This window comes from Octopus sinensis, linkage group LG4 (genome assembly GCF_006345805.1).
Source record: "Octopus sinensis linkage group LG4, ASM634580v1, whole genome shotgun sequence".
NCBI lineage: Eukaryota > Metazoa > Mollusca > Cephalopoda > Octopoda > Octopodidae > Octopus > Octopus sinensis.
In genome coordinates this window covers 150,239,803-150,263,411 of record NC_043000.1, presented here as the reverse complement: position 1 = coordinate 150,263,411, position 23,609 = coordinate 150,239,803, and the positions used below count along the sequence as shown (strand labels likewise).

The 23,609-nt window shown below is 39.5% G+C and overlaps 1 protein-coding gene across 2 annotated transcripts in view; it reads left to right on the top strand.

Moving 5' to 3' along the window:
- Nucleotides 1-16,013, top strand: part of LOC115210344 (vacuolar protein sorting-associated protein 4B) — a 39,383-nt gene extending 23,370 nt beyond the window's left edge. For both annotated transcript variants that reach the window (XM_029778880.2, XM_036502564.1), the window contains exons 6-12: nucleotides 325-362; nucleotides 2,130-2,248; nucleotides 4,313-4,543; nucleotides 6,035-6,166; nucleotides 11,902-11,989; nucleotides 12,081-12,221; nucleotides 14,891-16,013. In XM_029778880.2, the coding sequence (XP_029634740.1) occupies nucleotides 325-362; nucleotides 2,130-2,248; nucleotides 4,313-4,543; nucleotides 6,035-6,166; nucleotides 11,902-11,989; nucleotides 12,081-12,221; nucleotides 14,891-14,992 (851 nt within the window). In that variant the 3' untranslated portion in view covers nucleotides 14,993-16,013. The remainder of the gene's footprint in view (nucleotides 1-324; nucleotides 363-2,129; nucleotides 2,249-4,312; nucleotides 4,544-6,034; nucleotides 6,167-11,901; nucleotides 11,990-12,080; nucleotides 12,222-14,890) is intronic.
- The last annotated feature ends 7,596 nt before the right edge of the window (nucleotides 16,014-23,609 follow it).

The following is a 23,609-nucleotide window of genomic DNA, read 5'->3' as shown; positions in this document are numbered from 1 at the left end:
TGATGCAGCTCTCCAGCTTACGAGCCCCAGTCAAACCATCTTAACTATGCATGCTAGCATGGAAAATGGTTGCCAAATGATGGTGATGACAATGATGTGTGTTTTGTTATAAATTGTTATGACTGAAAAGTGAATGTTAATAGTTTGTAGTTATTGAAAGTTATAGCTACATGAGTTGGTTATTCTGTCAACTGAGAAGTCAACAGTTTGTATCCTGTTACTAGCACTACTGATATTTACTGTTAGGTGGTTAAAAGAGAAAAAGACAACATTAATTGATCCTTTATAACATTGGTTACATTTCTCATTTGTTTTGTAATGCAGGTAAAAGAAAACCTTGGAGAGGAATACTATTATTTGGGGTATTGATTTCATTTTTTCTTATTCAATGTTTTTCTTTGTTGTGTGTTGTATTTTCTATTATAACCTTTATAGTAATGTGTAATATGGTGCATATTAAACTATATAATGATTTAGAGATAAACTGTTTCAGTTATTTACTATGTTTTATGCTGGACCACAAGGTCTTAAATTTTGGATCCTTTTCATAAATTATGGATACCTTTTTGTTTTTTGGAAATACTGAAGGTTGAGTAGTGTTGAATTTCTAATCTAAGTGACTGTTGAAATAATTAAATAAAACGAAGAATATAGCGATTAAGGGAATACTAGTTTTATCATTCTTATTTTCTGACCCACCTGAGATTGTTCCATTTATTATCCAAATTAACACTTCCGTCAAAATTTTGTGTTAATTTATATTCCAAACAGGGCATTTTTTAAGGTTAATACTACACAAGACTTAAAACGTTTGATTTAAGTACAATGTTAACTGTTTATTCAAACTTATATATTTGTACTTTTTGTAAATATAGCCATTTTTACTTCTTTGTAGAAATAGTTAATTTAGTGATCATCATCATTATCATCATCGTTTAACGTCCGTTTTCCGTGCTAGCATGGGTTGGATGGTTCGACCGGGGTCTGGGAAGCCAGGGGCTGCACCAGGCTCCAGTCTGATCTGGCAGAGTTTCTACAGCTGGATGCCCTTCCTAACGCCAACCACTCCGCGAGTGTAGTGGGTGCTTTTTACGTGCCACCTGCACAGGTGCCAGGGGGGTCCGGCATCGGTTGGAGCTTTTAATGTGCCACCGGCACGGAAGCCAGACAAAGCAGCGCTGGCATCAGCCACGTTCGGATGGTGCTTTTTATGTGCCACCGGCACAGAAGCCAGTCGAGTCTGCACTGGCTACGGCCACGTTTGGATGGTACTTTTTATGTGCCACCGGTACAGGTATCACAATTACTATTTCCATTGATATTTATTTCGATGTTCATGTACTTGACTCAACAGGTCTCCTCAAGCACAGCGGGACGTTCTGGGATCCAGGGTACTTTGAATGGGCAGGGGCTATGCGAAACTGGTGCAGGAAGCAGCCCGGGTCTTTGCAGTCACAGCATATCTCCAGAGATCTCGGTCCTTCGCCATTGCCTCAGTGAGGCCCAACGCTCTGAGGTCATGCTTGACTACCTGAGTGGCACTTCTTCACACATCTCTCCTCATCCATCCGCAGTACATGACCATACCATCGCAAGCGTCGCTCTTGCACACCACATCTGATGCTTCTTATGTCCAGCATTTCTCTCAGGGTGCTTACACTCTGTCGTGCATGCACACTGACATTACACATCCAGCGGATCATGCTAGCTTCATTTCTTTCAAGTATACGCATGTCCTCTGCAGTCACAGCCCATGTTTCACTACCGTGAAGCATGGCAGTTCGCACACATGCATCATACAATCTACCTTTCATTCTGAGCGAGAGACCCTTTGTCGCCAGTAGGGTTAGGAGCTTTCTGAACTTTGCCATATATTTAAATATATAGTTGTTCTTTAAATTCTCAAATAAATCATTTTCTCTACTAATTCCAACCTTCATATCAGCAACTTTAGAAATTCTTTTCATAGTAAATGAACTAAGCACTTAGAGTGGTTGATTTATATAACAAACCTCTGCTAATTAGTCGCCATCTTTATTAAATTACTGTTTATTTAATGTAATCTTTTAGTTGGAATTGTGTAGATTATTCTAACCAGATTATTTTCTATTTTATTCATTTCCCTCCAGCCTCCAGGAACTGGTAAATCCTATCTCGCTAAAGCTGTTGCTACAGAAGCCAACAATTCAACATTTTTCTCAGTCCGCTCATCTGATCTTGTGTCCAAGTGGCTTGGAGAAAGTGAAAAGTATGTCAAATTTCGGTTTTTTCATCAATGTCTTTATCTTAAATATATTACATAATGTTGTTGGTGTGTGTGTATGTGTGTATTGATGTAGGAATACTAGATGATAAAGCTAAATGAGAGAGATGTTAAATTGAATACAAATTGTGTGCTTTGTCTAAGAAATGGAATAGAAGAAAATATAAATGTAATCAGCTAAGGAAAGGTATTACTATTTAATTATTATCAATGATATGTCACTGAAGATTGTCTTTGGATTCACTTCTTCCCATTCTAACATTAAAGAAATATTGTTTTCATTTTCTGATTTGGCAAGGTTTCTACAGACGGATGTCCTTCCTAATGCCTACAACTCTGAGAGTGTAGTGGGTGCTTTTTACATGCCACCGGCATAGGAGCCAGCCAGGCTGCACTGACGTTGACCACGTTTGGATGGTGCTTTTTACATGGCACTGACACAGCAGCCTGTTGGCAGGGTACTGGCATCGGCCATGTTCAGATGGCACTTTTTACGTGTCACTATCAGAACTAGAGAAGAAATTTCAGATGTGGAAGCAAGGTCTGAAAGCAAAGGGCCCTAGAATTAATTTAGCAATAGCAAAGTCTTAGTAAGCAGGAAAACAGATCCCTTCAGAGAGATGGCCCTGCTCAATATGTAGAAAAGGTGTAGGTAGAAACTCAATGTGTATCTGATGCAAGCTATAGACACATAAGAGATGCTGTGATATCTGAGGAAGGTTAACAGGGAAAATAGTCTTTGCATGTGGCAGATGTACAGGTACAATAAACGCAAGAAAGGTATAGAAAATAGACTGCAAAATACCAGGTGGGATACGTAGAAGTAGTTGACAGCTTCTGTTTTCTGGGTGACCAAATCAGCAGTGGGGGTGGATGCTCCAAAAGTGTAGCTGCTAGAATAAGAATAGGCTGGGCAAAGTTCAGAGAGCTTCTACCTTTGTTGCAAATAAAGGGCCTCTCTCTCAGAGTGAAAGGCAGATTGTATGATTCCTGTGCGCAGACAACTATGCTACATGGCAGTGAAACATGGGCTGTGGACTGCAGAGGACATGCGAATGCTTGAAAGAAATGAAGCTAATATGCTTTGTTGGATGTGCAATGTCAGTGTGCATGTGTGACAGAGTGTAAGTGTCTTGAGAGAAAAATTGGGTATAAGAGGTGTCAGATGTGGTGTGCAAAAGAGATGACTGTATTGGTATGGTCATAAAATGTATATGGATGAGAACTGCTCTGTAAAGAAGTATCAAATTCTGTGGAGGGAACTTGTAGAAGAGGTAGTTTCTGGAAAACATGGGATTAGGTGGTGAAGCATGAACTTTTGGATGTTAGTCTCACTGATGTGATGACAAATGATTGAGACCATTGGCAGTTTGCTGTGCTTCGGAAGACTTGTCAAGCCAAGTGAAAATGTTATCCGGGACAGTGCTGGTGATGCGTGAAAGGCATTTGTAATATCATCATCATCATCGTTTAACGTCCGCTTTCCATGCTAGCATGGGTTGGACGGTTCAACTGGGGTCTAGGAAGCCAGGAGGCTGCACCAAGCCCAGTCTGATCTGGCAGTGTTTCTACAGCTGGATGCCCTTCCTAACGCCAACCACTCCGTGAGTGTAGTGGGTGCTTTTTACGTGCTACCGGCACAGGGAGTGACTTGTAACAAGCACCTGTGATGGTGACACATAAAAAGCATCCATGATGATGACATGTCAAAAGCTCCCCCTACACTCTTGGAATAGTTGGTGTTAGGAAGGGCATCCAGCTATAGAAACCAAACCAAATCAGGCTGGAGCCTGATACAGCTCTCCAGCTTACCAGATCCAGTCAAATCTTCTGACCCATGTTAACATGGAAAATGGGTGCTAAATAATGATGTGAAGCCAATCTATGTTTGATGAACCTTACATTGCATTTATGAGGCTTTGCCGGTTTATTTTTTTTCTTACTGTCTTATTTTTATTTGTTACTGAGTAATCCTTCATTTTCTTTCACCTCTTTTTGATAATGTAAGCTTTCTTCCTTTGTTTAATAGCAATTTGTATTTTGTTTCAGATTAGTGCGAACACTTTTTGATTTAGCGCGAGACCAGAAGCCAAGTATTATTTTTATTGATGAAGTGGATGCATTGTGTGGATCAAGAACAGACACCGAATCAGAATCAGCCCGTAGAATCAAGACAGAATTTCTTACACAGATGCAGGGCGTTGGTACAAATAATGATGGAGTTTTAGTGTTGGCTGCTACCAATATCCCCTGGACTTTGGATTCCGCCATCAGAAGGAGGTAGAATTACATTTTCTCCAAAGCGAAAATTTTCATATCAAATAAATTGCCATTTTAATTTTTTAGTAGTCGGTTCAGTTTTTCTTTTGTTAGCTCCTTTATTAGTTGTTTGATAGGAGGCGCAATGGCCCAGTGGTTAGGGCAGCGGACTCGCGGTCATAGGATCACGGTTTCGATTCCCAGACCGGGCGTTGTGAGTGTTTATTGAGCGAAAACACCTAAAAGCTCCACGAGGCTCCGGCAGGGGATGGTGGTGATCCCTGCTGTACTCTTTCACCACAACTTTCTCTCACTCTTACTTCCTGTTTCTGTTGTACTTGTATTTCAAAGGGCCGGCCTTGTCACTCTCTGTGTAACGCTGAATATCCCCGAGAACTATGTTAAGGCTACATGTGTCTGTGGAGTGCTCAGCCACTTACACGTTAACTTCACGAGCAGGCTGTTCCGTTGATTCGGATCAACCGGAACCCTCGTCGTCGTAACCGACGGAGTGCTTCCAAAAGTTGTTTGATTATCAATAATGTGTTTGCTTTTCATTTTTTTAATTATTAGATGGTGAGTTGCTATTCGTTTTAGATACAAGTCTTTCTAAATAAATTGGGAAAGATAGACAGGCAGTGTTGAGTAATGAATTGGTGTGCATGTAAAGAGTTGTTTATTCTCTGGCATCAATACAGCATTACGTTCTTGGCATTGACTCAGTCCATCTAGCTGTATTTAAGTACTATTATATACATAATCTATATAACTACTAAATGTTCATAAAATCACATAACTTTATTTTACCTTGAGGAAGAAGACAGGTCTAACATTTTGAGTAGAATTCTTTCTTCATTATCATCATTTGATGTTCATTTTTCATGCTGGCATGGGTTTGACAGTTTGACCAGAGTTAGCAAGCTGGAGAGCAGTACCAGGTTCCTGCCTGATTTGGCCTTGTTTCTACAGCTGGATGCCCTTCCTAATGTCAACTGCTTTACAGAGTGTGCTGGGTGCTTTTTATGCAGTACCAGCATGGGTACTTTTCCCTTGGAGAAGGAGAAATTGAATGTCTTTAATAGTGCCAAATAAATTGATTGGAGATTGTTAATAAATGTTTCATCTCTCTCTGCAATAGTGGGTTCAGCTGGAAATGTTAGACCTCTTCTATTCTCCTCATAGTAAAATAATGTAGATTGGTTGTCCTTTGTGAATTTTTTGTTTTGTACTTAGTATTTGTTGATGCTGGCCATTTCTAGTTTCCATGGATTTTACTGTCTCAGTTGTATATAAGTAGAGTTCACCTAGCTTTATATAGGTATTGTATTGTAAATACTTGTTGTTATGCATATAATTGGAGATATTATTTTGTTTTACTGTAATTTTGAACCCAAATCCTAAGTGAAGGAATAACACAATTAGTTATTGAATACCTTATAAATAGAATCTGTTTGTATGTATGTATGTATGTTTGTATTTGATTTTTTAAAATCAAGCCATCTCTATTTTCAGGTTTGAAAAACGAATTTATATACCACTACCTGATGCTGTTGGACGAGGAGAAATCTTTCGTCTTCATCTTGAAAACACACCGAATGATTTAACTGAAAGTGACCTCCGAGAACTTGGTCGTGTTGCTGAAGGGTAATTGATATATTTAGGATTGTTTTGATTTAGAAAAATGTGTGGTACTATTTGTTATAGAAATATTTAATGTTTTCAGTAGTTAGAGTTACAACTTTCTAGCTAGCCCTAATTTTTCAGCTTGAAATTCAATCTTTCTTTGAAGTCTATGGATTCTTTTTGTAAAAGATGACATCCTAATGGACTTTAGAATTTTATTGAATTACTATGAAAGGAACTGAAAATGTAGAGATGTTGGCAGCTATTGACTTGTCAGTTATTTTGGAAACATGTTTAGTAATGCTGAGAACAAATAGCAGTAAAATGTGTAATCTGGAGAAACTATTAAAGAACTGTATTGGTAATAGTGGTAATTGTAAATCCATGAGAGTTTATTGGGTGCAAATTAATTTAATAATAATAATAATAATAATAATGAAATTATTGTATACAGTGCTCAGGTGCACCACAACTTGTCAGAAAGTGCATATAAAGTACATGCAGTAATGTAAAAATGTCTGGAAGTCAGATACATGCCTGTGTGTGTATGGAGGGGAGAAAATCAGGTGTAGTGCTGGCGAATCTCAGAAAGCATGGAAGTTTTGAAGGATGCAGTGCTCCGACAACTAACAATTGATGCCGGCAGTTTGTTCCATGCTTCAGCAACTCTCAGCATGAAAAAATGTTTCCTCAAGTCATGGGAGCTGTGCTGTTTTCTGACTTTGTAAATATGTCCACGGGTGTTAGACAGGTGGAGTTTGAAAAGGTGCTCAGAGTTATTGTTTGTACGATGGTTGATAACTTTATGGGTGTCTGCCAAGTCAGCTGCCAGACGTCGGAGTTTCAATGTGTCCATGCCCAGGGAAGTAAGGCGTTCAGGATATGGCAAATGCCTGATGGAGGGTATTCTTTTGGTTGCACGTCGCTGGTTGCTGTGAGATGTTAAAAAGTTTGACATGGAGTATAATCATCTGGTAGAGTGTGCTTAAGTAATAAAGCTGATTGCAAGTGAAAAAGGAAATGGTTGGGATAGGAAATTGATAGTTGCAGTGAACAAAAGATATGGGTTTAGGGTGTGGTGATTGGGTGGATGAGGACTTGGAGCAGAGGTGATTGGTGAGAGGACAGCCAAGCAGATTGCTTGTCCTCACAATACCTCATTCTTGATCTCCTTTTCTCATACTTTTTACTTTACTCACCTCTCCTCCAACATCTCTCAATCACTTTGATTACCTTCTCATCAACTTCCTGTCTCTACCAAATAATCTATTCATTCCTTTGTCATTTCCACTAGTCGTTATTTGAGCACACTATCAAAGAATCAAAGCTAGAAATATCAGCTTGTTCCACATCCCAGGACAACCAACATGTTGACAGTGATATCTCCAGAGGATAGAAAATAGCTTGTGGTATTTTGGGACACCAAGATTTCAAATTGCTGTCATCATCATTTGCTGGTGCCATGTAAAAGGCACCTGTGCCTGTGCCACATGAAAATCACCCATACTGGTACCACATAAAAAGCACCCACTACACTCTGTAAAAGGGTTGGCATTAGAAAGGGCATTCAGCCATAGAAACCCTACCAGATCAGACAATTGGAGCCTGATGCTGCTTGCCAGCTCCTGTCAAACCATCCAAATCATGTGAAATGATGATCATCATCAGTGCCACCATCACTGTCGTTATCTTTTTATGAGCCATTGAGGAAACCTATATGTGGTCACTCGACCTACTAGAAATAACAACCAAATTTTCCTCAAATCCTAGTCTACTATCTTTGAAAAAGGACAAAATAGTCAGTAGGATGGCTTTTGCTCATAGATTTACTTATTCAGACTGATGTAGGGTTTAACCACAAGCTACCATTTTTTTAAATATTTATTTTTGCATGTTGATATGCAGTATCTTTTTTTTTTTTTTTTACCTTAAATCTGTATTGTCTCTGATTTAACTAAGTCACTTTTGAGTTCTCTCTACTATGGATACCCTCGTTCATCATCAGTTTTTCATTCAATATACATGATCTTTGCATTACATGTGCATAAACCATCCATTACTCTTGACTACCCTTTTACCCTTTTACTTGTTTCAGTCATTTGACTGCGGCCATGCTGGAGCACCGCCTTTAGTTGAGCAACTTGACCCCGGGACTTATTCTTTGTAAGCCCAGTACTTATTCTATCGGTCTCTTTCTGCCAAACCGCTAAGTGACGGGGACGTAAACACACCAGCATCGGTTGTCAAGCAATGCTAGGGGGACAAACACAGACACACAATCACATACACACACATACATATATACGACAGGCTTCTTTCAGTTTCCGTCTACCAAATCCACTCACAAGGCATTGGTCGGCCCGGGGCTATAGCAGAAGACACTTGCCCAAGATGCCACGCAGTGGGACTGAACCCGCAACCATGTGGTTGGTTAGCAAGCTACTTACCACACAGCCACTCCTGTGCCTATGTTGTTTTCTCATCTGACATGCACTCAGAACCTCTTTAACTGCTACATATTCTCTGCAGTCATTACCTAAATTTCACTGTTGTTCATTATCACATTTCTTGCACAAGTCTCATAATAGTTTGCTTTCACATGGAAAGATAAACTCTTTGATGTTAGACTCAATGTTAATTTTTCTAAATTTCTCAATTATTTTAAAACTCTTTTCAATAAATTCACAAGCATCAACCAAATTTCTCACCTTGGTGACATAAATTTTCTAATATTCTTCTTGCAAAGACCTGTTGAGGCAAGTGAAATCGAAATTGAATTCGAAATCAAACCAAATCCGATGACTGGCACCCATGCCAACCTCCCTTCACTGGACACTACACTCTGCCTGCGAAGACCTGTTGGGGCAAGTGAAATCGAAATTGAGCCAAATTCGATGACTGGCTCTCATGCCAGTGGAGCGCTAACAGCTCCATCTGAGCGGGGTCACTGCCAGAGCAGCTGTCTAGCTTCCGTGCCAGTGGATACGTAAAAAGTACCATTTGAGTGTGAACGTTACCAGCGTCGCCTTACTGGCACTTCTGCCGGTGGCACATGAACAAAATATTCGAGTGAGGTCGTTGCCAGTGCCGCTGGACTGACTCCTGTGCAGGTGGCACATAAAAAACACTATTTCGAGCATGGCCATTGCCAGTACCGCCAGACTGGCCCTCGTGCCGGTGGCACGTAAAAGCACCCACTACACTCTCAGAGTGGTTGGCATTAGGAAGGGCATCCAGCTGTAGAAACTCTGTCAGATCAAGATTGGAGCCTGGTGCAGCCATTTGGTTCGCCAGTCCTCAGTCAAATCGTCCAACCCATGCTAGCATGGAAACCAGACGTTAAATGATGATGATAATGATGATTCTGCATGTCACCGAAGCAGTTTATAGAGTTCTGTAGTGTGGTTGCTCTTTTTGTTAGTTATTTCAGGACACATTGAACTTCTCTCCAATTATTGTTGATCTTCTGAATGTTTCACTTCTATACACCATCTCAGCAGGAGTTCTATACTCTTAAAAACTGTGATGATGTATGAGGGTGGAGGAGAACTTTTGCTTACTTTCACACATTTTTTAGGATGCTCTGGAAACCTGTGACTATCAGGTAGACTGAATAATAATGAAAATTTTTCTTTCATGACTACACTAATAGGTGAAAGCTGAAGAAAATTTCTGCCTTAAGCTTACATTCCATATGCAAACAGTCATTAGTTTATTTGTTTGGAGTTACTGTAGTTGTTTGGTCTTCCCTTGGGAGCTTAACTACTATATATCACCATAATTTAGAAATATATATAAAATTGGATACTTGGATGGCAACTCCTTTTACGGAGGAATCTAAGGATAGATGAATGGTTAGTGAGAGCTGTGCAAGCCATGTACAGGGATGCTGTCAGTAAGGTGAGGGTTGGCAATGAGTACAGTGAAGAATTCCGAATAGGGGTAGGGGCCCACCTAGGATCAGTCCTCAGCCCCTTCTTTTTCATCATAGTCTTCCAGGCAATAACAGGGGAATTCAAGGCAGGATGCCCCTGGGAGCTCCTCTATGCTGATAGCCTTGCTCTAATTGCTGAGTCACTATCAGAACTATAGGAAAAGTTTCAGGTATGGAAGCAAGGATTAGAATCGAAGGGCCTTAGAGTCAATCTAGCTAAAACTAAAGTCTTAAATAGAAAGGCAGACAAACCGCAAATCCCTTCAGGTTGATGGCCCTGCTCGATCTGTAGAAAAGGCATAGTTAGAAACTCCATAAGATGTATCCAGTGTGAGCTAGGGACACATAAGTGGTATAGCAACATCAAAGGGAGGCTAACTGGGAAGATAGTTTTTGTATGTGACAGATGGATGGGAGCAATAAACACTGAAAATATGTAGAGAACAACTACCACATTCCAGGGAGAAAAACTACAAGTAGTTGGTAGCTTCCATTACCTAGGTGACCAAGTCAGTAGCTGGGATGTATGCTCTGAAAGGGTAGCTGCTAGAATAAGAACTGCCTGGGCAAAGTTCAGAGAGCTTCTACTACTGCTGGTGACAAAGGGCCTCTCGCTCAGAGTAAAAGGTAGCCTATATGATGCATGTGTATGAACAGCCTTGCTACATGGCAGTGAAACATGGGCTGTGACTGCTGAAGACATGTGTAAGCTTGTAAGGAATGAAGCCAGTATGCTCCGCTGGATGTGTAATGTCAGTGTGCATACACGACAGAGTGTAAGTGTCCTGAGAGAAAAATTGGATTTAAGAAGCATCAGATGTGGTGTGCAAGAGAGACGACCGTGCTGGTATGATCATGTGTTGCGAATGAATGAGGACAGCTGTGAGAAAAAGTGTCACACCCTAGAAGTTGAGGGAACCTGTGGAAAAGGCAGACCCAAGAAAACCTAGGATGAGGTGGTGAAGCACGACCTTCGAACATTGGGCCTTACCGAAGCAATGACTAATGACTGAGACCTTTGGAGATATGCTGTGCTTGAGAAGACCCGACAAGCCAAGTGAAACCATAGCCCATGGCCTATGCCAGTGAGTGTAATCAGCCTACTTATGAATACCCCTCATTCATTGGACAATAAACTTTGTTTGCAAAGACCTATTGAGGCAAGTGAAATCAAAATCAAAATCGCTGATGTGGCCTATGACAGTATCGCCTGATTGGCACTCACGCTAGTGGAACGTTAAAAGCACGTCTGAGCATGATCATTGCCAGGGCCATAGATTGGCTCCCATGCTGGTGGAACGTGAAAAGCACCATTCGAGTGTTATCGTTGCCAGCGTTGCCTTACTGGCACGTGAAAAACAGCATTCAAGCGTGGTCGTTGCCAGTGCCGCTGGACTAGCTACAGTGCAGGTAGCATGTAAAAAAAAACGCTTTTTGAGCGTGGTTGTTGCCAGAACTGCCTGACTGGCCCTCGTGCTGGTGTCACGTAAAATCACCCACTACACTCTCGGAGTGGTTGGCGTTAGGAAGAGCATCCAGCTGTAGAAACTTTGCCAGATCAGATTGAGCCTGGGGCAGCCTCTGACTCACCAGTCCTCAGTCAAATCGTCCAACCCATGCCAGCATGGAAAGCGGACGTTAAATGATGATGATGATGAGGTCAGTAGTTGTTTAATATCTATCCTCAAATCAGGCTTCTATGCTACAGTATTTTATTCCCTGATTATGTTAGAAAATTTGTGAAATTACAATTTACTTTTATTTTTGTAATTATAATTAATTGCAATTTAAACTTTTTATTACTTTTTTTTTTTTCTTTCAGATATTCCGGTGCTGATATTAGTGTTGTGGTCCGAGATGCTCTGATGCAACCTGTCCGGAAGGTACAAACAGCCACACATTTTAGACGGGTAAGAGATGTTTTAACGGTTTTTAAAGCTGAAGTGACATGACGTCTAAAGTGTGAGAAATTTTAAATGACATCATTTTTGTTTTTCCCAGGTGAAAGCCGCAAGCAGAAGTGACCCTACTGTTACGGTAAATGATTATCTGTCTCCATGTTCCCCCGGAGCACCAGGAGCTATTGAAATGAACTGGATGCAAGTACCAAGTGACAAACTTTACGAACCTCTTGTCAATATGGTAAAGTTAAACACTTTTCTCTAAGTTTAACGATTTTAGCTGATTTAGTGAAACTGTCAATTGTAATTCATCAATTAAGTTACATTTTTAATATTGCAAATAAACTGTAAAAAAATGAAAGTCTTGCAACAGAAATTGAGAAATGACCTCAGTAGGATATATTAAATGTAAATTAAGAATTTAAGGTGTAGACTTCATAGAAAGTGGGATGATGACCAGGCCATCATTGGATTAGATGTAGGAGTGGCTGTGTGGTAAGTAGCTTGTTTGCCAACCACATGGTTCCGGGTTCAATCCCACTGCGTGGCACCTTGGGCAAGTGTCTTCTACTATAGCCTCGGGCCGGCCCAAAGCCTTGTGAGTGGATTTGGTAGACGGAAACTGAAAGAAGCCCGTCGTATATATGTATATATATATATGTGTGTTTTTGTGTCTGTGTTTGTCCCCCTAGCATTGCTTGACAACCGATGTTGGTGTGTTTACGTCCCCGTCACTTAGCGGTTCGGCAAAAGAGACCGATAGAATAAGTACTGGGCTTACAAAGAATAAGTCCCGGGGTCGATTTGCTCGACTAAAGGCGGTGCTCCAGCATGGCCGCAGTCAAATGACTGAAACAAGTAAAAGAGTACAGTTTTCTCAAGTCCTCTACATTCAAGGCCCATGTCTCTCTACCATGCAGCATTGCAATTCTAACATATGTCTTATACAATCTGCCATCATACAGTAAGAGTAAAGGCCCTTGTTGTTATGAGTGGTAGAAGCTCCTTGAACTTTTTCCAACCTGTTCTCACTCTGACTACTATATTTTTCCAGCAACTGTTTTGGGTCATGTGTTGATGCTGCAGAAGTGACATAATTTTTTTTTTTAGGCCCACGTGGTCATAGAAGATGTTGGCAGGGAGCTGTCGCCACTATGGCTGCAAGCTGTGATGTACTCAATGACATCATCATCATCATCATCGTTTAACGTCCGCTTTCCATGCTAGCATGGGTTGGATGTATGACTGAGGGCTGGTGAACCAGATGGCTGCACCAGGCTTCAATCTTGATCTGGCAGAGTTTCTACAGCTGGATGCCCTTCCCATGCCAACCACTCTGAGAGTTCATAGCATTTGAGAGTTCATAGCATTTGATACCACACATAGTAAGGTGGGTGTAGTGAGTTAGTAACTCTGTGGCAGTATCTTTACATGGGAGGTACCAGATTTGATGGTATTAATTAAAATTGATGATCATAATGCATGAGGCTGTAGTCAGTATGGGTGGTAGGATTAAGTACCTTACCCTTATGTGTGGTGCAGCCAGCCCAAGGTGGTATATATGGATTGTCAGCTATCATTGGCTTGAAGTTTATTAACAGGATGAACCTCTAGTGACAACATTTTTCCTGTTGATGGATATGCAGGTTGGTGGAAACTGTGCAGTCTCTTGCAGAGGTAGAGTTGGCAATTGTGAGTTCTAGGTGAGTAAGGTAGAGCCCTGTCAATGATTGGCAAAGTCATTCTGATGCTTGCGGAATTGTCAGATGAAATGGGACAGGGAGGTGGAATTTTTCCTATATCTGCACCGGAAGGAATGCATATGCTGTGTATACTGTCTCTTAAAGTTGTTGGTTGTCATAACTGTGTTGTGTTCTTGTGATGCCATTAGGTTGTGTGAGAGTGGTTCTATAGGTTATAGCCTTTTTGAAGCAGTGAGTGGTTGGTGGGATTTTGGTAGTTACAGGTTGGGGTGTGTAGATATGTGTTTGCAGCTATTGTAGCATGTGATGTTTGTCGTATGTAGAAATGCTGGGTTTCTTGTATGCTTTGGTAATTGTGTTTGCAAGAAGTCTTGTGTGTGTGGAAGTGTTTGTTTCAGGTATGTTCTTTGCTTCATCAACAAGAATGTGTACATTGTAATTGTTTAACTTGTGCCATGTAATTATTCAAAGGGTTTAGGAAGGGGTTAGAATAATTCTGGCAGCATTAATACCATGTGACCTGAGCTGGCCAATAGAGGCCTCTCAAATCCTGTTACTCTTCTATAGATAGGAGATGGGTTCATTTCATAAACCCAAGAAACTTTGTCATATGGAGTTGAGTCAAATTGTTATGAAATAATATATGTAACTCCTATCAAATATGTTGAATACCACTTTCTTTTGTTTGTCCCTTCACTTGTATATATTTGTGTGTGTATATATGCATATGTATGTATATTTAATCTGTTTAAAATTGCATGTAGAAAATGTTTTTAGAATAACTTGCTTTAATTTCAAACAAAGAAATATTAATATAGACTAATGTATTAATTTTTTTGTGTTTCTAAATACAAAAGTTGTTAGAAATGAAAAGAATTAGATATTTTCAAATGAATTCTTGCCATAATTGTAATTACTTTAAAACAATTTAAGACATTATATCAGAATAATTCACTACAGTGATTACAAGGGTATTTGTAGGTAATTGTACATTCATTTATTAAGGAGTTTTGAAAAGAAGCTCAAAGCATAAAGTGTACGACTAAATTTACTGATCAAGGAAACATGAATTTTTTCTTTTTTTTGTGGGGGGGGGGTCTGTTGGCTAAGACTAAGTTCTTTTTCTTTTACTGTAAAACAATTTAAATTCAACCTTAATTACTTTAAAATTTTTTTTACTGTTATCTAATTAATTTTTTTTTTCCAGAGTGATATGTTGATGTCTCTTTCAACCATTAAACCAAACGTGAATGAAAAGGACTTGGAGAAATTAGAAAAATTCACATTAGATTTTGGTCAAGAAGGATAGGCTTCAATGAGCTTTTAATTATCCTAATGAATTTTGCTGCAAATTACATAACTCTCTGATGACTAGTGAAACTGTGCTTGTATCATCTACTAGGAAGGATGCTAACTCTGCAGCGTATAATTGTCAAATGTATCTACTGCTGTGGATAACTCTTCTGCAGATGTTCAAATTTATCTGTTGCTGTGGATGTTGGCAAAGAAAAAAAAAAAAGAAAAAAAAGAAAAAAATGGATTATAATATTTTTCTCATCATACTTGCATTAAAAAGGCCCTTTCCCAAAACTAAAAAAAATAAAACCATTATTATCAACTTAACTTCCTGTTTTTATTTATACAGAGAAACCTTTCAGCAACAACTAACCACGGATCTTACAACCAAATTTTAAATTATGCTCTCATATTGTTGACTTTATCTCCAAACTATCAACATAAAATTGCTTGATCCTTAATATTTTCACCACAATCTTGTACTAATTATCGTACCATTAATACAGAGATTGTGTAGAGACAAAAATAGAAGTGGTTTTGTTATTTTAAAAGAAGGAAGCAGTTAACCTGGAGTGCTTTGCAACTTCCTAGTCTGGTCTTTCATAAAAGTTTCTTTTCTTTTGACTCATTTTTTTCCCTTGACATTTCAATCTTCTGATACCTCAGTGGAGAATGTAACAAATTACACTTCTTTAGGGAATATTTCTGATTAATCTACAAAACAACCAAATTCTATTTACTATTTACTTTTTATTCTACAGTTTCATATGTCCATGTAAACTGCAGGGTCATCCTGGCTAGATCACCTTTAAGTTATTTCTCTGGACCCCACTCTCTTCTCTGTAAGGAAAATTAAAATGGAACGTCTTTAAATGTGAACTTAATCCCACATCATCCTTAGGACACCATTTTGCTTGTGATGCTTTATTAAATTTAAAGCTATATAAGCAAAGATAAATGTAATGTAAATTTAAATATAAGCAAACAGGTTTTTCAAAATAAATTTATGGAGTAATAAAATTGTACTCATCAGTTACTTGTGTATGTATTTATATATCAACATTTTTTATTTAATCTTTAATCAATGTTATAAAAAACATTGTTTTAGTTTTTAAAACATTACTGTATTGTATAACAATTATTGTGGTTTTTACTTAATATATTTTGTCTTTGACACTTCATTTTGTTAATTAATTAGATTAGCTTGCACTAAAGTAGTCACTTTATCTTTATATATAAAAGAGAGGTTGTGTGAGTGTCTGTCTCCTACGATTTAGATTCCTAACTACTCCCACATTTTGCGGTGCAGTTTAACCAAAACCGGGTATCTTGTAGTCGTGATTCATATCGAGCCCTTCTGGGTATTAGCGCGCGTCTACGATGAGTCTACGATTTAAAAAAAATTTACCATCAATTTTTCCCATTTTTAATGCATTTTTGGCATGTATAAGGGAAGTAACTCTCTAAAAATTTATTAGTAACACCCCTCCCCTTTGTGGTTAGCCATATTGAGATGGCTATTATACTTTACATCTCTAAAAATGCTTATATAGTTATTTCCCTTACAAACCCGAGCAACGCTGGGCATACTGCTAGTTTTAGTATAAATTAGACTTCTAAATTTGATCAACTAATTGCATAAAATTATTTACATAGTTCTTTAAATTTTTATAGTTACATTTCTATTGACATGTTTTTTTTTTAATGATCGCTTGCTTTCTGTCCATTTTCCCATGCTGATATGTCTTGGATTTTTGTTATAGCAAATTTTGTCATTTCCATATGTGAGAGCAGTTGTATAGGTATAGGAATAGGCATGGCTGTATAGTTAACCCTTTAGTGTTCAGATTATTCAATCAAACATAATGCCTATTGATTCCCATTGATTTGAATTAATCATGCATTATCTCATATCTTCAAGATCTTGATGGTGTAATTACTTAATGTAGAATAACATTGTAGGGTAGGTGTGAGGGCCTGGATCTGGTCAGTTTGAACATAAAACGGATTAAATATTTTGGCCGGATATGGCCGGTTTAACCCTTTAGTGTTCAGATTACTCTGCTAAATGTAATATTTTTTCACTCAAATTGTTTTGAATTAATTCTGCATTATCTTATAGCTTTTGAGGTTTCAGTGATGTGATTGTTTATTTTAAGAATGTCAGTGTAGGTTAGGTGTGAGAGGCTAGATATGGCCAGTTTGAATATAAAACATGTAGAATATTTGGGCCGGATATGGCCGGTTTAAACACTAAAGGGTTAAGAAGCTTGTTTCCTAACCAAGTAGTCTTGCTTTCAATCCCACTGTATGACACCTTGGACATGTGTCCAAATGTTTGTGAGTGGATTTGGTAGATGGAAGTCGGAAGAAACCTGTTACACGTGTGTGTGTGTGTGTGTGTGTGTGTCCAACCTGGTCTTGGCATGATGTGGTAGTTGTAAATGAGCATAACTAATGTTTGTTTCTCATCATCATCATCATTGTTCGACCGTGGTCGAGACAATGGAATTTACCATGCTACGTCAGACTTCACGGTCCATCATGGCATTACGGAGGTCCTGTTGCTGGATGCCTGTATTCCTGGAGATTACATCAGGGTAGGAGAGTGTGCGTCCTCTGGCATTGCGAGTAGATGGCTTCCAGAGGAAAAGAGTAGAAATTGCCTCGTTTTCAGCTCTACAACAATTTCCAGCAAACTGGACTCTCTTACCTTTCACAAGAGATGACACAGGTGGTAGTTTCCCATATATTTGCATTTTGGTTGGATAGCGCTTCCACGAGAGATTTTGAGCTCTCATAAGGAGGCGAGTGTAGGTTCCATCCAACCGCCTCTCAAGCTTCTTTGATAACGTCCAGGTTTCTGAGCCATATAGTAGAATTGGTTCGACTGTGGCTTTGAAGATTTCAAGTTTGAAGTCTCTACTTAGATTTGATGACCAGATCTTATGCATGTCATTTGTTTGTTTCTAGTCTTCCATGAAAAACATGGCTGGTTGTTGGGAAATATTACCTTGCCTGGAAGCATGACAGTTGGTGACAGGAAGGGCATCAAGCTGTAGAAAATCTCACTCAACAAATTCTACCTGAACCATACAAGCAAGGAAAGTTAAATGATGATGATACTGTCTCTCCTGTTATCTACTGAAACATAAAGTGAATTTAAAGCCTGTGACAACCCAAGCAAACTGAGGGAGCAGAATTGTGTGTTACTCAAGAGCACAAGAGTATCTAACACCCGTGGACATATTTACAAAGTAAGAAAACAGCACAGTTCCCATGACTTCAGGAAACATTTTTTCACGCTGAGAGTTGCTGAAGCATGGAACAAACTACCAGCATCAGTTGTTAGTTGTCGGAGCACTGCATCCTTCAAAACTTCCATGCTTCCTGAGATTCGCCAACACTACACCTGATTTTCTCCCCTCCATACACACACAAGCATGTATCTGACTCATGCATTGTTCGCTTTCCAGACATTTCTACATTACTGCATGTACTTTATATGCACTTTCTGACAAGTTGTGGTGCACCTGAGCACTGTATACAATAATTTCATTATTATTATTATATCACTATGACAGTAAGGTTTGAACTGATGACCACCTGGTCAGTATTGTAGTACAGGTGGCGAGCTGGCAGAAACGTTAGGACGCCGGGCGAAATGCTTTGCGGTATTTCGTCTGCCACTGCGTTCTGAGTTCAAATTCGTCCGAGGTCGACTTTGCCTTTCATCCTTTCGGGGTCGATAAATTAAGTACCAGTTACGCTCGGGGATCGATGTAATCGACTTAATACCTATGTCTGTCCTTGTTTGCCCCCTCTATGTTTAGCCCCTTGTGGGTAATAAAGAAATAAGTATTGTAGTACCTTAACTTACTGGATTATTGCTTCATAATGAAGGAATGTTCAGTGTAGCATCAAAATGTATTTATTATTTTTTGTCACATAATTTATTAGCTTTGTTATAGAAAAAAAAATGTATTTAGATTCCTGATACTCTTTACTCTTTTACTTGTTTCAGTCATTTGTCTGTGGCCATGCTGGAGCACCACCTTTAGTCGAGCAAATTGACCCAGGTCTTATTCCTTGTAAGTCTAGTATTTATTCTATTGGTATCTTTTGCCGAACCGCTAAGTTACGTGGACGTAAACACACCACCATCGGTTGTCAAGCGATGTTGGGTGGGGACAAACACAGACATACAAACCTATACACACATGTATGACATGCTTCTTTCAGTTTCCGTCTACCAAATCCACTTATGAGGCTTTGGTAGGCCCGAGGCTATAGCAGAAGACGCCCAAGGTGCCACGCAGTGGGAATGAATCCGCAACCATGTGGTTGGTAAGCAAGCTACTTACCACACAGCCACTCCTCTCTTCTGAACTTTGATATGCTCACAGTTCAACACTTTTGGGACCAAATTTCTAATGCTGTACTGTATGTACTATAGATTTAAATACTTCACGCTGTCTTTGTGATCAGAAACAGAAGGATCAGTTGGAATACTTCAAAATCATGTGTTGGGATTTCATCAGGGTCTGAGTAACCTTTTTAACTGTCCATGGAGATACTGCTTGTAAACCATTATTAAGGGATCAAGTAAATTGGATTGACACTGATAATTTGATATTTCTGGTGAAATAATCTGCCTGTTTCTTTAATTTTGAAAATAATAAAAAACTTGGATAATTTTATTAAAATAACTTTGTGTTATTAGGTTTATTGAAGGCAAAACCTAGGAGGAAATATAATTAAGGTTGGGGTGGCAGTGAAAAGAAAATAAATATATAGAGGGTGATGGAAAATAAATAAGCTTTGGTCTATGTTAGAGATTTTTGTTGAGCCACTTGTAAAGTGGAAAATCCAAGTTCTTGAACAAAGTCTTTCTTCAGGGAAAGGCAGCAGATTGGCAGAAAGCTTCTAAAGCAGAACAGGTGGAGCTCTGTGAGGAACTGAAACTTGGATTGATGATTAATTAATAAGGGGAAAGGATTGAAAAAAGGGCAAAACATTTTGATATTTTTTATGAGAGCATATATTATGTTGTTTAGAATATTAAAAAAATTTTGTAGAAATTTCTGAAACTTAAAGAAAGAAATAAGGGAAAAGTGTACCCTGTAAATTGGGTGTTGGGAAGGGCATCCAGCTGTTGAAACCAAACCAAAAATAAAATACAAGATGTAGTCTTCTGATATACTTTGGTGAGTAGTACCTCTGAATAGGGACTGACTATAAATGGCAACCTGTCCACTCCAAGCCAGCAGGGAAAGTAGACATAAAATGAGGATGATGGTATATTATTTTTGTATTTGTGTGTGCATGGAATGTGTTGGCTTTTCATGGCCCTACATGTACGTAAAATGGACAAAATATGCTATTTCTATCAGTGGATAAATTCACTAGAGAAATATATGAGTAAGTGACTACAATAAAGCTAACGACAAAGGCCAGTCTTTATAGAGACTCATCATTATTTCAACATTTACTTGTCCATGCTTGGGTGGGGGAGATGAGAGTATGTTGGGGCAGAGTTTCCTTATGGCTGGATACTCTTCTACGCTTGTCTCTAAGCAACAAACAGCCCATGCATTTTTATACAGAAGACTGTAAACAAACTACACTATGAATGAGCCTTTTGTTCACAAAGATTGTGTATCAAGTCAGAAAGTACGGACATACTTTTGCAGCAGACTGCAAGCAAATAACACCATCAGTGAAGTTATTGTTCACAATCAGTGAATACATGTGAATATGAGAGAAGTATGAGCTCATACATACAAGATGGGCTTCTTCCACTTTATGCCAACCAAATTCACATAACTTGGGGCTATGGTAGATGACACTGAACATGAAAAGCACATGGTTGGGACTCAAACTTCTTCACCACACAACCATAACTGTACTTCTATTAGCATTAATATATATCTACTTAAAACTCGGATTAACTGGATGTCTAGCAGTCTCTTCTGATTTCTATTTTGTGTTGCAGAACTTCATGAGTCTAAAATACTGTTTATATGTTATTGTTCTTCCTGTCTTGAGTTTTTAGAGGGGTGGATATTTTGGTATATGTCTGGCGGCGAGCTGGCAGAAACATTAGCACGCCGGGCGAAATGCTGAGCAGTATTTCGTCTGCCGTTACGTTCTGAGTTCGAATTCCGCCGAGGTCGACTTTGCCTTTCATCCTTTTGAGGTCGATAAATTAAGTACTGGTTACGCACTGGGGTCGATGTAATCGACTTAATACCTATGTCTGTCCTTGTTTGTCCCCTCTGTGTTTAGCCCCTTGTGGGTAATAAAGAAATAGGTATTTTGTCTGTCGTTACGTTCTGAGTTCGAATTCTGCCGAGGTCGACTTTGCCTTTCATCCTTTTGAGTACCAGTTATGCACTGGGGTCGATGTAATCGACTTAATACCTATGTCTGTCCTTGTTTGTCCCCTCTGTGTTTAGCCCCTTGTGGGTAATAAAGAAATAGGTATTTCATCTGCCGTTACGTTCTGAGTTCGAATTCCGCCGAGGACGACTTTGCCTTTCATCCTTTCGAGGTTGATAAATTAAGTACTGGTTACGCACTGGGGTCGATGTAATCGACTTAATACCTATGTCTGTCCTTGTTTGTCCCCTCTGTGTTTAGCCCCTTGTGGGTAATAAAGAAATAGGTATTTCATCTGCCGTTACGTTCTGAGTTCGAATTCTGCCGAGGTCGACTTTGCCTTTCATCCTTTTGAGGTCGATAAATTAAGTACCAGTTACGCACTGGGGTCGATGTAATCGACTTAATACCTATGTCTGTCCTTGTTTGTCCCCTCTGTGTTTAGCCCCTTGTGGGTAATAAAGAAATAGGTATATTGCTAGTTAATAGGTATGTATAAAAGATGGTTTGTGATGACAAAGGGAGAGAATGTGGATCTCTATTGGTTCTGGAGATAACAAGAGAGAAGGTGTTTGCTTGGTAAAGAAACATTGTATATGCAGAACTGATTTGTGGCACTGAACCTTCTTATAGTCTTTAGGTTTTACAATGATTAAAAAATCAACAGAGTTATAGGTAGGTTATTGGGCAACCGTGGAGGCGCAATGGCCCAGTGGTTAGGGCAGCGGACTCGCGGTCGTAGGATCGCGGCTTCGATTCCCAGACCGGGCGTTGTGAGTGTTTATTGAGCGAAAACACCTAAAGCTCCATGAGGCTCCGGCAGGGGATGGTGGTGATCCCTGCTGTACTCTTTCACCACAACTTTCTCTCACTCTTACTTCCTGTTTCTGTTGTACCTGTATTTCAAAGGGCCGGCCTTGTCACTCTCTGTGTCACGCTGAATATCCCCGAGAACTACGTTAAGGGTGCACGTGTCTGTGGAGTGCTCAGCCACTTGCACGTTCATTTCATGAGGAGGCTGTTCCGTTGATCGGATCAACCGGAACCCTCGTTGCCGTAACTGACGGAGTGCTTCCATTGGGCAACCAGTTAAGGAATTGTTGATTCATATCCTGTCATGTGTGATGTGGTATGCCCATGGCTAAGATTCCAATCATGGCCCTCACCATGTATTGCAAAATGGCACTATTCACTCGTATAAGCAGTAGCTCTGAAAATAGTGTGTTTCCTTAGAAAAGTTACTTTTGATGATAGACTGGTGTACTATCCTGGAGGAGATATGTATGTTCACTTAATGCGACAGGGTCTGCAGATCTAGTAAACCACTAAGGTCTATAAAAGAATTAACATTAATAAAACTAGAAGTCAACCATAAATATCTGAGTTATGATTAAATAAATTAATGTGCTGGATAAATTTAAGTGGCTTGCTCTGTATTGGCCATAGCTGACTTATAAAGTGAAATAGTCTTATCCTTGGATAATAAGAGTTATGGGCTTAGTCTTTGTTTATGCAACTCGGTAGCTGGGATGGTGAGGCTTAAGACCACCAGCAGTTTTGTAGGAGGAACAGTTGTAGATCTGTATAGAATCCTTATAACTTGGAAAAAATTTAAATAAACAAAAAGATATGGATTAAAAAAGAGCCATTAAACTTTCTTTTGTATAAGTTTCTCATGAACACTTTAGCCAGATAGAAAACTGGATTAAAAAAATTGTCTTCTACATGAGAAGATTACTATTAATAATTGTTTTAATGAAATTATATATATCATCATCATCATCGTTTAACGTCTGTTCTCCATGCTAGCATGGGTTGCACAGTTCGACCGGGGATCTGGGAAGCCAGAAGGCTGCACCAGGCTCCGGTCTTATCTGGCAATGTTTCTACAGCTGGATGCCCTTCCTAACGCCAACCACTCCGTGAGTGTAGTGGGTGCTTTTTATGTGCCACCTGCACTGGTGCCAGGCGAGGCTGGCATCGGCCACGGTCGGATTGGTGCATTTTACGTGCCACCTGCACGGAAGCCAGTCGAGGTGGCACTGGCTTCGGCCACGATTCGGACAGTGCTTTTTACATATCTCCAGTCCAGGGGTCCTGGCATCTGCCGGGTGCAAGTCATAGGATTGGTTCAATTTCGATTTCGATTTCACTTGCCCCAACAGGTCTTCGCAAGCAAAGGGGGGTTGGCATAGGTGCCTGTCGTCGGATGAGGTTCGATATCGACTTCGCTTGCTTCAACAGGTCTT